This window comes from Mobula hypostoma, chromosome 7 (assembly GCF_963921235.1).
Source record: "Mobula hypostoma chromosome 7, sMobHyp1.1, whole genome shotgun sequence".
Classification (NCBI taxonomy): Eukaryota; Metazoa; Chordata; class Chondrichthyes; order Myliobatiformes; family Myliobatidae; genus Mobula; species Mobula hypostoma.
Genome location: NC_086103.1, coordinates 18,372,699 through 18,385,485, shown reverse-complemented (window position 1 = coordinate 18,385,485; position 12,787 = coordinate 18,372,699). Strand labels below are relative to the sequence as shown.

General features: G+C 40.5%; 1 protein-coding gene across 1 annotated transcript in view; it reads right to left on the bottom strand.

Annotated features, from left to right (window-relative positions):
• LOC134349883 (CD276 antigen-like) overlaps window positions 1-12,787 on the bottom strand; it is a 28,851-nt gene that overhangs the window by 8,937 nt on the left and 7,127 nt on the right. Inside the window, exons 3-4 of the mRNA XM_063054849.1 lie at window positions 11,555-11,893; window positions 7,709-7,978 (exon numbers count right to left, since the gene is read on the bottom strand). Coding sequence (XP_062910919.1) covers window positions 7,709-7,978; window positions 11,555-11,893 — 609 coding nt within the window. The remainder of the gene's footprint in view (window positions 1-7,708; window positions 7,979-11,554; window positions 11,894-12,787) is intronic.

The following is a 12,787-nucleotide window of genomic DNA, read 5'->3' as shown; positions in this document are numbered from 1 at the left end:
AAGGTTCCTGGACCTCCTGGCTGATGACAGCAAGAAGAAGAGACTATGGCCTGTACGGTGGGATACTGGATGATAGCTGCTGCTTTTTAGTGACAGTGCTCCTTGTAGATGTGCACAATGGTGCAAAGGGCTTTGCTTGTAATGGACTGCAATGCAAACGGGATATTAAATCTTCTCAAGGAGTATTTAAACACTGACTTGAATCAATCTCTCTGTCTACTTGATAACATCCTCTCCTCACAAAGCTCAGCAGACAGAGTCTGTTCCAGGGTCTGGTGTCAGATGCCTGATCAATGTGGGCAGCCCTACAGAGTGTAACTCGGGGCTCAGTGGAATGTTGAACTGCAACAGGGCACCAGCTCTGCTCACTTATCTTCCTAGTGAGTTCCAGCAGATAGTATGGCAGTACAGTGGCCAGCATGTGGGTTTCCTCTGGGTGTCCCAGTTTCCACCCACATTCCAAAGACATATGGGTTTGTGAGGGTTAGGAAATTGTGGGCCATCTATGTTGGTGCTGGAAACACGGTGACATTTGAGGGTTGTACCCAGCAAAATCCTGAGACTGCGTTGGAGATTGAGTCAAAACACACATTTCACTGTGTTTTGATGTACATGTGGCAAAGAAAGCTAATCTCTTTGACCCATTTTGCTGAGACTGCCCTGGTGTTTTCCTTTGAACGGATGGTCCTGCCCAGCAACAACAGAAAGATCCTCCATTACTGACCCCACTGTGTAACACTGTCCACTAATAATAAAGGTTAACGATACCCTAGAAAACCTGGAACACTTGTCAGATCTCAGAAGTCACCTCTCAACAGGAACAGACACTGGTGAAGAAATTCATGACGGCTTTCTATGTACCAGCATAGCTTTTGGTCAGTGACCAACCAACCAGCAATGATCCCCACCCTCCATCTGAGACCTGGATTACCTACAATAGAGGTAACTTTACAAGCATAAGATGGACCCAAAGAAATGAAAGAAATGTCTATTAATTGAATGGAAGCTGTAATTGCAGTAGGATATGTATTGTTGGAAGGTAATAAAAAGAAATATCAATAAAGTATCAAGAATTTTCTGTAGAGAACTCAAAACCTCAAAGTGAAGTCACTTACTGTTAACCTGAAGATAATATGGAATAAAAACCTTGGGTCTGTTTTGATGAAACAAAACACACGTCCATTTTCTTTGGATTTTATCGTCTGTTGGAATAATCAGCTGCAAAGAGTCACCTTCATTCTTCCATTCCATGAATATTTTCTCATCCACAGTTTCACCATCCCTGTTGATCCAAACCAGTCTTATTGATTCACTGACCTCAGACACAGAGCAGGTCAGGATAACATTGACTCCTTCAGAACCTGCATTGGGTGTTTCAGCTGTGACTGCAGAAACCAGAAAATCATTTAGAATTGAAAATATGTCAGAGATTTGACTCGATTTCATTACTAAGGTGAGACTGTGTCACAGGATCCAGCTCAAACCGTGGCATCAAGTTTGACGATGACACAACAGTGGTTGGCCTAATTCAGAATGATAACGAGACGGAGTGTGGAGAGTAATTGGAGTGGCTTGTGGATTGATGTGAGAAGAAAAGCCAAGCCTGAATGTCGAGAACAGAAAAGAAATCATTGTGGACTTTAGGAAGGTGCAGATGAACCAACCTCCTCTGTGAATACATGGCTCCTCCATAGACAGAGTTAAGTGCACCAAGTTCCTGGGAGTTCATATCATGTATGACCTCATCTGAACAAGAAGGCATGGCTGTGCTTCCACTTCCTAAGAAGATTGAAGATTGATGCAAGGCTCCCCCCAAATCTTAACTGTGTTTTACAGAAGCACCATTGACAGCGTCCTGACAAGTTGCATCTCATTCTGGTATGGGAGCCATTGAGCATCACACCAGAATTCCCTACTAAGGACTGTGAGAACAACTGAGAGGATCATAGGGATCTCCCTGCCATCCACCAGGTACATTTATCAGGAGCACTGCTCCATTATGGATCCCATCAATCCATCCCCATCCTCTTTGCCTTCCTACCATCAGGCAGGAGACTGTCACAATGTGCACTGGCAAGACTGGAACCCAAGTGCAGAGGAAAGACAGTTTCTGATGCAGAGATGGCATGAGAGCTTGTTCATAATAATTCCAGAAGTAAATTGGTGGCTCGGCTGAGCGACACTGAAGTAACATTCTCAAAACTAGACGTAGTCATTAGCACTAATCAGGCATCTAAAATGTTAAAGAATGAAACCACAGTCAAAGGACTAAGAAACCTCTGAGAAAATCACAGATTTTATGTAGAAATGAATGGAATTAGGGGTAGGTGGCGTCCACAAAAGAATGGACTACCACAAGGATCAGTCCTGGCACTTCTACTATTTAATGTTTACACAAATGACCAACCAACCTTTCCTCACACACACAGGTTTATCTACGCAGACGACCTATGCATAGCAACACAAGCTAACTCCTTCCAAGAAGTTGAAGTACGACTTACAGCAGTCCTCGAAGCAATGAAGCAGTATTATGAAAAATGGTCTCTGAAACTAAATCTATCAAAAACTCAAGTGTGTGCATTCCTCCTGAGGAATGGAGAAGCAGCTTCGAAACTCAAGATCTTCTGGTGTGGGAAGGAGCTCGAACACCATCCGACTCCAGATTACCTGGGCATGACACTGGATAGGATGCTCTCATTTGCCACCCACATCCAAAAACTCCGAGGGAAAGTTGGCTCTTGCAATTCTCTCTTGTAAAAATTAGCAGGCACGAAATGGGGAGTTAATGTTCACACACTTAGATCAACTGCCCTTGCACTCTGCTATGCACCTGCAGAATACTGTGTGGGGCAGAACGGCCCATGCAAAGAAAATAGACCTGTTGCTTAACGAAGCCTGCCGAATAATCACAGGCACACTGCACCCCACACCCACTAACATCACTTACAGAGTTGCAGGCATTGTTCCCCCAGAGATCCGAAGACACACTACAGCAAAAATTGAAAAAGGTAAACAGAACTCGGATCCACAGCACCCACTACACCATCATGTGCCAGTTTCCAACCGCCTAAAATCGAGGAAAAGCTTTGCTACAGTGGAGGAACTACCGCACGGAACTTCCCTCCAAACATACAGGATTGACCTCTGGCAACAAACAGAAGCCAGAACCCCACCAAACAATACAGTGCAAGACCCCACAGAAATGTTGCCATACGGGGCACTGCTTGACAGACGGAAGTGGTGCACTCTCGACAGAGTGAGAGCGGGAGTTTGTAGGACGGGAGACAATATGGTGAAGTGGGGATTAAAGACCAGTGAATCCTGTGAGTGTGATGAAAGGGTGCAGAACATTGAACACGTTCTGTGCAGCTGCCCACTCTCACCTGATTTAGCTGAAACTGACCTGCTCATCATCAACCAAACAAAACTAGAGTGACTGGCTGTCTGGTGTGACAAGCTATGATGATGATGACAAAGTGGTGTACCACAGCCAATCATGACTTTCATGCGGTTTGTATAGATCAAATCAACACCCTCCCTCATTCACCTTTCTTGTGTATTTCTTCAAAGCTCAATCAGATATGTGAGACGTAATGTCCAACACACAAAAATTGCTCTGGCAATTTCTTCTACAACTTCCCTCAGTGCCTTTGGATACACTAGATCAGGCCCTGGAAACTTGCTTACCTTCAAATGTTTAAAGATGCTCATCATCTCCTCCACTGTATTGTGGACTATCCATGAGACTTGCTCAATAACATTCCTAACTTTCCTTGTCCTCATGCCTTATTCCATGGGAAAAAATGAGGAGATTTTTTTCACTGCGGAGCTCACACATTTCCTGTGACTCCACACATAGGCTCAGTGGCCACTTTATTTGGAATCTCCTGTACCTAATAAAGAGGCCTCTCAGTGTGTGTTCATGGGGTACTGCTGTTGTAGCCCATCTACTTCAAGGTTCAACATGTTGTGCATTCAAGATGATCTTCTGCACACGACTGTTGTAATGAGTGGTTATTTGAATTACTCTCAACTTCCTGCAGCTTGAACCAGTCTGGACATTCTCCCCCGATCTCTCTCGTGAACAAGCATTTTCACCCACAAAACTGCCACTCACTGGATGATTTTCACACACATTTCTCAGTAAACTCTGGAGACTGTTGCACGTGATGATCTCAGGAGATCAGCAGTTTCTGAGATACTCATATCAACCCACCTGACACCAACAATCAATTCATGATCAAAGTACTTAGTTTGTATTTCTTCCCCATTCTGATGTTTGGTCGGAACAACAACTGAATCTCTTGACCACTTCTGCATGCCTTGTTCCTTGAGTTGCTGCTACATGACTGGCTGATCATATATTTGCATTAATAAGCAGGTGTACAGGTGTAATTACCACAGTAACCACTGAGTGTATACATTCACTTTGGTCTTTCAGGGGCCCTTTTCTCTCCCTAGTTACTTTCTTTCCTTAACATATTTTTAAAAATCTCTACAGATTATCCCCCAGGATCAATAAAGTATATCTATCTATCTATCTACTTTTCCCACTAAAGCTTTCCCTCGCCCTATTCTTACCAGACCAATTTCTTTCTTAAGTATATTCTCGCATATTTCATACTCTTCCAAGGACTCACATGATCCCAGTTCCCTGCACCTGAACCATGCTTCCTTCTATTTCAGAAAAGAGTCTCAATAACCCTTACCTTCCAGTGTTCACTGCACCTGCCAACCTTTCACATCCATCTAAACGAGTTATCTCACTTTTAAAATCCTCCCCCTTGCAGAGTGTCCCTTTACTCACAAAGTGCTGAGTGATGATATGTATTCATGTAGCAATTTGAGAGTTTAATGAATGAGGACTGACCCACCCTTGTCACTGCACTTCACGTCTGGACTGCACATGGATTCTTGGGTCAAGCTTTAGAGACAGGGACCATTAGTCACTGGACATCTTTCAGAAGTTATGGGTGATTTATGTAGAGATACAGAACAGACCAGGCCCTTCCAATCCAATGAGATGTGTGTTCGCCCATCGTTGACGTTGATGAGGACCTCAACACCATTTGATAGTGTTGAGACTAGCGCGTGATTTGGATTTAAGTGAGGGAGAGTTGTGCAGCGTCAGTCTCACACTCTTTTCCCAATTCCCATCGGGATCCAGTGGCAAGACAGAGTCGAGACGGCTGGAGATGCGACTAGGTGCAGTGGATGACCAGGATGTCTTCTGTACCTTGTTCTGCTCTACATGTTCCACAACGCTTGCAGAGACCGCCTTCTTGACCGTTGGACCTTCCATTGGTCTCATCCGCTCAATCCGCCAGCGCCTGTCTTCCCATGCTGGGATTGACAACTCCCTATCTCACCAAGAGTTTGAAACTCGTCGGCTACACACTCCTGGTTTAGCCGGATTGTCGAAGCCGTTGCCAGGGTGTGGTCACTGTCGCATGCATGTTCCCCCACCTGAGGTGTTACCCCTCCCTGACACCCTATACACCCCAGCTGTACCATCCAGCAAGCCCATCTATCCAGTCCTAGCCTAATCACTGGACAATCTACAATGACAAATTAACTGACTAACTGTCACGACCCAATTTACATCGGTGGTGCGCAAGTGGAACTGGTCAAAGGCTTTAAGTTTCTCAGGGTCAATATCACAAATGACCTGACTTCATCCAACTAAGCAGAGTCCACTGCCAAGAAGGCCCACCAGCGCCTTTACTTCCTGAGAAAACTAAAGAAGTTTGGCCTGTCCCCTAAAATGTTCACTAATTTTTATAGATGCACCGTAGAAAGCATTTTTCCAGGGTGCATCACAACCTGGTATGGAAGTTGTCCTGTCCAAGACCAGAAGAAGCTGCAGAAGATCATGAACATGGTGCAGCACATCACACAAACCAATCTCCGTCCCTGGACTCACTTTACACCACACGCTGTCAGAGCAGTACTGCCAGGATAATCAAGGATATGACCCACCCAGCTAACACACTTTTCATCCCTCTTCCCTTCGGAAGAAGGCTCAGGAGCTTGAAGACTCATACGGCCAGATATGGGAACAGCTTCTTTCCAACTGTGGTAAGACTGCTGAACGGATCCTGACCTGGACCTGGGCAGTACCCTCCAAATATCCAGACCTGCATCTCAGTTTTTTTGTACCACCTTACTTTCCATTTTTCTAATTTTTCTATTTGTGACTTATGATTTATAATTTAAATTTTTAATACTTATTATTGATTTGTAATCCAGGGAGTGGGAAGCGCAGATTCAAATATGGCTATGATGATTGTACGTTCTAGTATCGATTGTTTGGTGACAATAAAGTATAAAGTATAAAGTACAATAAAGTACACCTTTGCAATGTGAGAGGAAATCAGAGCACTGGGAGGAAGCCCATGTGTTGATTAAGCCGTAGAAACTCCTTAAAGTCGGAACCGGAATTGAACTCCGAAGATTGATGCCCCAAGCTGTAAATTATCAGACTAACTGCGCCCTGTTGTGATGCTACTGAATCTAGAGTGGATTGGGGATAGCAGCCAGTTAATACAATGAAGAACGGATTGTCCATCTAGTACAAGGCTTGTCAGTTGAATACACACTATTGTCTGCAGAGAGAGCTGTTCTTCAACACAGTGAATAAAGAATTATATTTTGATTGCCTGGCACTTGCCTGTAGATCTTACTGGCTGCCGAGGGAGTTCACAGCTGTGTATAATCCACCGCAGGCTGATACTTACCCGGCTCTCAAGGATCTGCATCAGACTATTAGCACCCTGGAGAATGCACACCCAGAGGCTGCCTTCATCATCGCCAGTGACTTTGATAGAGTGACACTGTCTAAAGTCTCTCCAAAGTTTTGCTAACACATCCAGGTGGGCACATGGGGAGACAGCATATTCAACCAGTGCTAACTCCCCTTCCACATGATTACAAAGCACCCTTCGCCCCTCCCCTTCATTTGGAAAATCAGATCCCTTCTCCATTTTTTCTGCTGCCTAAGTACAGGCAGAAGCTGAAACGAGGGGCAGCCATTGTTAAAACCGTCCACTGTTGGTCCGACCAATCGGATTCCATGCTACAGGACAACTTTGATGACATCGACTGGAATGACCTCCATCAGGAGGAATTCGTCGGCATCCTACGTTGGTGCTGGAAGCATGGCAACACTTTTGGGCTACCACCCAACATATCCTCGTACTGTGTTGGTCGTTGACAAAAATGACACATTTCATTCCATATTTGGATGTACATGTAACTAAGAAAGCTAATCTTTGAGGAGGATTTTGCTGAGTCTGCCTTGGTGCTATCTTTTGAAAGGATGGTCCTGTTTAACTCATGACAAAGATCCTCCATTACCTACTTCACTGTATAGCACTGTCCACTAACAATAAAGGTTCACAGTGATACCCTGGAAACACAGATCACTTGTCATATTTCAGGTCACCTCTCAGAAAGGACAGACATTGATGATTCATAGTCATAGTCATACTTTATTGATCCTGGGGGAAATTGGTTAAGTTCATGATTTCTTTCTATGTACTAAGGCAGCTTTTGCTCAATAGTCAACCAACCAACAGTGATCCCATCTGAGACTTGGTCTACTTACCATAGAAGTAAAGTTACAGGCATGTGATGGGCCCTGAGATATAGCAGAAATGTCTAAGATTTGGAAAAAGAGATATCAAAAACTTGAACATAAGTCACTTACTCTTCACCTGAAGATAATATGGAATAAAAATCTTGGGCCTGCTTTGATGAAACAAGACACACGTCCATTTTCTTCGGATTTTATCGTCTGTTGGAATAATCAGCTGCAAAGAGTCACCTTCATTCTTCCATTCCATGAATATTTTCTCATCCACAGTTTCACCATCACTGTTGATCCAAACCAGTCTCATTGATTCACTGACCTCAGACACAGAGCAGGTCAGGGTGACGTTGTCTCCCTCAGTCACTGCATCGGGTGGTTCAGCTGTGACTGTGGAAACAACAAATCACTGGATTTTAAACAATGGCCAAAGTTTCAACTCAACTGTATTGCTTTTTTCTGTTGACTGTAAAACTAACCCAAATCATCACTGGCACTATAAGTAAGCAACATTTTGTTGCACAATTTGAACTTGTCTTTTACATTGGTTTTGAACACATTGTATAATGATCAGCCCCTGAACATAGTGACCCTGTGCAGAACACTCTCGCTCTGCAAGAGATGAATGAATCTTACTTGTAAAATTCCTGAATCACACGGCTGCATCACCATCTGGTTTGGGGGAGAGGTTGGGGTGGAGCCCTGCACAGGATCACAATAAGCTGCAGAATGATGCAAACTCAGTCAGCTCTATCATGGACACTAGGACATCTTCAAGGAGAAATGCCTCAGAAAGGCAATGTGTATCATTAGGCAACTCCGTCTCCCAGGACATATCTTCTTCTCATTGCTATGATCAGGGACGGTGTACAGGAGCCTGAAGGCACATATCAATCTATTAGGAATAGCTTCTTTCCTCTGCCATCAGATTTCTGAATGGACACTGAACCCATAAACACTACCTCACCACTTTTTTTTTCTCTTTTTACACTATTCATTTAATTTAACCTTCAATCTTTCTTTTTTTTCAAATCTTTTTATTGTATACATATAGGAAAAATAACATGAGTACATCGAAGTAACAACACTTACAATGCCTCAAAAAAAACTTAAAGATTGAAAACAAAATTTTGTGATAACAAAAAAAAGCCTACTGAGCGGAAAAGTGAGAAAAAAAAATAGAACCCATTAGGTGTACAACCCCGGAGCCATGCGTCATACAAAAACTTCTAAAAATAAACATCAATCTGCCAGCAAGAAAAGAAAATATACTAAAAGAATTTACAATTAGATCGTGGAAAAATTATGTTAATTAACTCAAATGATAATAACGAGCAAATGAGCCCCATCTTTTCTCAAAATCAAATAAAGGTTCAAAGGTTCGACTTCTAATTTTCTCCAAACTAAGACATAGCATCACTTGAGAGAACCATTGTGACAAAGTAGGAGCTGGTGTATTCTTCCAGTTCAACAAAATGGCCCTCCTAGCTATCAATGTAACAAATGCAATAACATGTTGGTCAGACTCAGAAATACCATGAATATTTTGAGGAACTATTCCAAAAAGCACAGTTAATTTATTAGGTTGTAAATTAATTTTAAGTGCTTTAGAAATTGTTGAGAAAACCGACTTCCAGAATTGTTCCAATATAGTACAAGACCAAAACATATGTGTCAGTGTAGCTATCTCAGTTTTACATCTATCACAATGACTATGAACATTAGGAAAGATTTTAGAAAGTCTCTCCTTTGTCAAATGATAACGATGTACAATTTTAAATTGAATCAATGAATGGCTAGCACAAATTGAAGAAGAGTTAACCAACTTCAATATCCACATCCAATCCTCCGTCATAAAAGTCAAATTAAGTTCATTTTCCCAATCCTGTTTAATCTTAGACAAAGGACTCTTATCCCATTGTAATAATAAATTATAAATTCTTCCAATAGAACCCTTAATCAAAGGATTCATACTCATAATAGTATCTAACAGGTCAGCCTCCCATATGTAAGGGAAATTACTTAAATATTTTTGTGAAAAAATGTCTAACTTGAAGGTATTACAGAAAGTGTGAATATGAAAGAGAATATTTATCAGTTTATTGTTCAAAGGACATCAATCTATCTTCTTTAAATAAATCTAAAAAAGAATTAATACCTTTATTTTTCCAAAGTAGAAAAATTGGATCACTCAAAGAAGGCTTAAAAAAGTAATTTCGGTAAATTAAACTACAAAGTTTAAATTTTTTAAGATTAATAGAATTGCGGAACTGGAGCCAAATTTGTAAAGAATACTTAATCACAAGATATAAGTTTAGATTAACAACTTTACCTAATTGCATAGGTAAAAGAGCCCCCAATAACGAAGTTAAATAAAACTGTTTTACAACTTTTAGTTCCAGATCTACCCAAATTGGCCGATCAGTTTTATCAACCCAGTATAACCAAAAAGAAATATATCGCAGATTAACAGCCCAGTAATACATAAAGGGTCGTTATTCCTTTTCAAATGTTTGGAGACTACTTAATATTATATATTCATCCTCTTCTAAAATTCCACAATGTGTTGTATCTTTGGATGCTGAAAAAGCGTTCGACCGAGTTGAATGGAAATACTTATTCAATGTTTTAGAGAAATTTGGTGTTAATTTTAATAATTGGATTAAAATGATATATAAAGCCCCTATTGCTACTGTTGTTACTAACAATTGTAGGTCTCCTTTTTTTCAGCTTTCACGGGGGACAAGGCAAGGCTGTCCATTAAGTCCTTTGTCGTTTAATTTAATATTAGAACCCTTTGCTATTGCTCTTCGTGAGGCTAAAAATATCCATGGGATATTTGTGAATGAGTCCATGCATAAGGTCTCTCTTTATGCTGATGATTTATTGGTTTATATATCTAACCCTGACGAATCCATTCCTGCCCTGTTAAAATTATTTAATGAATTTGGAGGTTTTTCAGGATATAAAATTAATTTTAGTAAAAGTGAATTATTTCCTTTAAATGATTCTGTTTCTATATATGATAATACTCTTTTAAAGTTTCAGACTCTTTTAGATATTTAGGTATTGTAATTACTAAAAAATATAAGGATCTTTATAAAGCTAATTTTGCTCCCTTAGTAGATTCTGTGAAGTATTTATTTAGTAGATGGAGTCCACTTACATTTTCACTTGTTGGTCGTATTCATGTAGTTAAAATGATGATTCTACCGAAATTTTTATATTTATTTCAGAATATTCCTGTTTTTTTGACTAGGAAGTTTTTTGATCGGATTGATTCTATTATTTTATCTTTTATTTGGAATAATAAAAGACCAAGAATCAGTAAATGTCATTTACAAAAATTGAAAAAGGATGGAGGTCTTGCTTTGCCTAATTTTAGAATGTATTATTTAACTTTCTATCTTCAATATGTACATATCTATAGAAACTGTAAATTGCAGTTTTTTATTATCACATGTTGCGAAGAACTCATACCAATTAACAACAAATTTCACAACATATGTCGGTGATATTAAACCTGATTCTGATTCTTATTCACCTTAAAATCTTGAATGAGGCTTCAAACATCAATCTAACATCTGAGGAGAGGAAGTATTCTGGGCATGACTTTAGAGAACTTGAATTTTTTTTAATGTAATGAAGAAATACTGATTTTTTGCGACTGTCTCATTTGCAGCTGTGGGAAACAAATTTCACCACATTAGTTCTCAAGAATAAAGTAAAAAAGTTTAAAAGCAAATTAAGTGAGAAGAATTTTTCAAAGTATTGCTAGATTCTGTTGATTTAACGCAGTAATAAAGTTTAGTAAGATGCAGATAAACTTCAGCAGAAGTTTTGGAGTAAAAAACAACTTCTCAAACAAGGGAAGTAACTGCAGAAACTTGTGCTGAAATTGCAGTATGTATGCAAACTGCACATTCTCTCCCAGTGACATATCACTGAAAACATTCTGTTTCCTACCTCTAACTGTGATTAATTCAATGGTCACGTATTGATGTGATCCCAGAGAACATGTGTAATCTCCGGCATCTTCAAACTGCACAGGAACAATTCTCAAGTTGAAGTTACTGACATTCAGAATTTCCTGTGTAGTTCTCAGTCGGTTCTCAAAGTAGCTCCTGCCACTGATAATGATAGGCTGAGATTTGTCGGTGGTTGCTATTTCCATCACCTGATTCTGGAAATGTGGCTTCCAAGTCCATTTGGTCTTACTTAACTCAGCAGAAGCTTCACAAATCAGCTTGAGTTCACTGTGATCTATGTCTGACCGATAAACTGTGTACACCTTATCGTGTAAATCTGCAAGAGAGGGACAGGGAGCAAAGAATTAGGTTATCACAGATGCAGAGATATGGATGTTTCAGATTTCCACTGGGATAAATACCAGCTCCTAGGATGGCTGAGACAGTGAAGTTGATAGGGAGCTGGAATGCAGACGATACCAACTGAGATGCCCATCTTCCCAAAACACAGAGTCAGCAAAGAGACAGGTAAAGTCCACAGATGGACTTTATTCACTTGGATTCCTGAAGGTGAATGTATTCAGTAATGCTCTTCTACACATCCCTATTGTAACACATGGTTATCTGAGTTACTGTCAGCTTGAGCCAGTCTCCTCTGACCTCCCTTATTGACAATGAGCTGTGGTTTAGATATTCAGGAGATCAGAGCCATTTTCCTCAGCTCTCACACAGGTTCAATCTCATCAAACCCAACTCTGTAGCAATTTTTATAAAAATTGACCAAATAAACGACTCAAATATTATTACCCACAAGGCTGATGACAATGAATAGTTTATTTTATGCTGGATTCTGGGGCTAGAGGATCAAAGTTTAAAGTAAATTTATTATCAAAGAATGTATATGTCACCAAATCCATTTTGAGATTTGTTTTGTTGCTAACATTTCCAGAAAATATGTGGACACAATCCCAACATTATGTTCAGAACTTGAAAAAATAGTCACAGGAAATCATTGTTTTTGAACCCATTGTACTCATTAACCAACTTACCTTTGATCCCAAATACTTCCCACTGTCTCACGATTTTCCCACTGGACTGTGTCTGATTCCAGGTGAACAGTCTCGCAAGTTCAAAGATGGGCTCCCTGATTCTCAGATTAAGGGTACCCCACTCCACATGTAACCTCTGGAAAATGTCTGGTATTTTACTGAACTCATCACTCCATTGTACG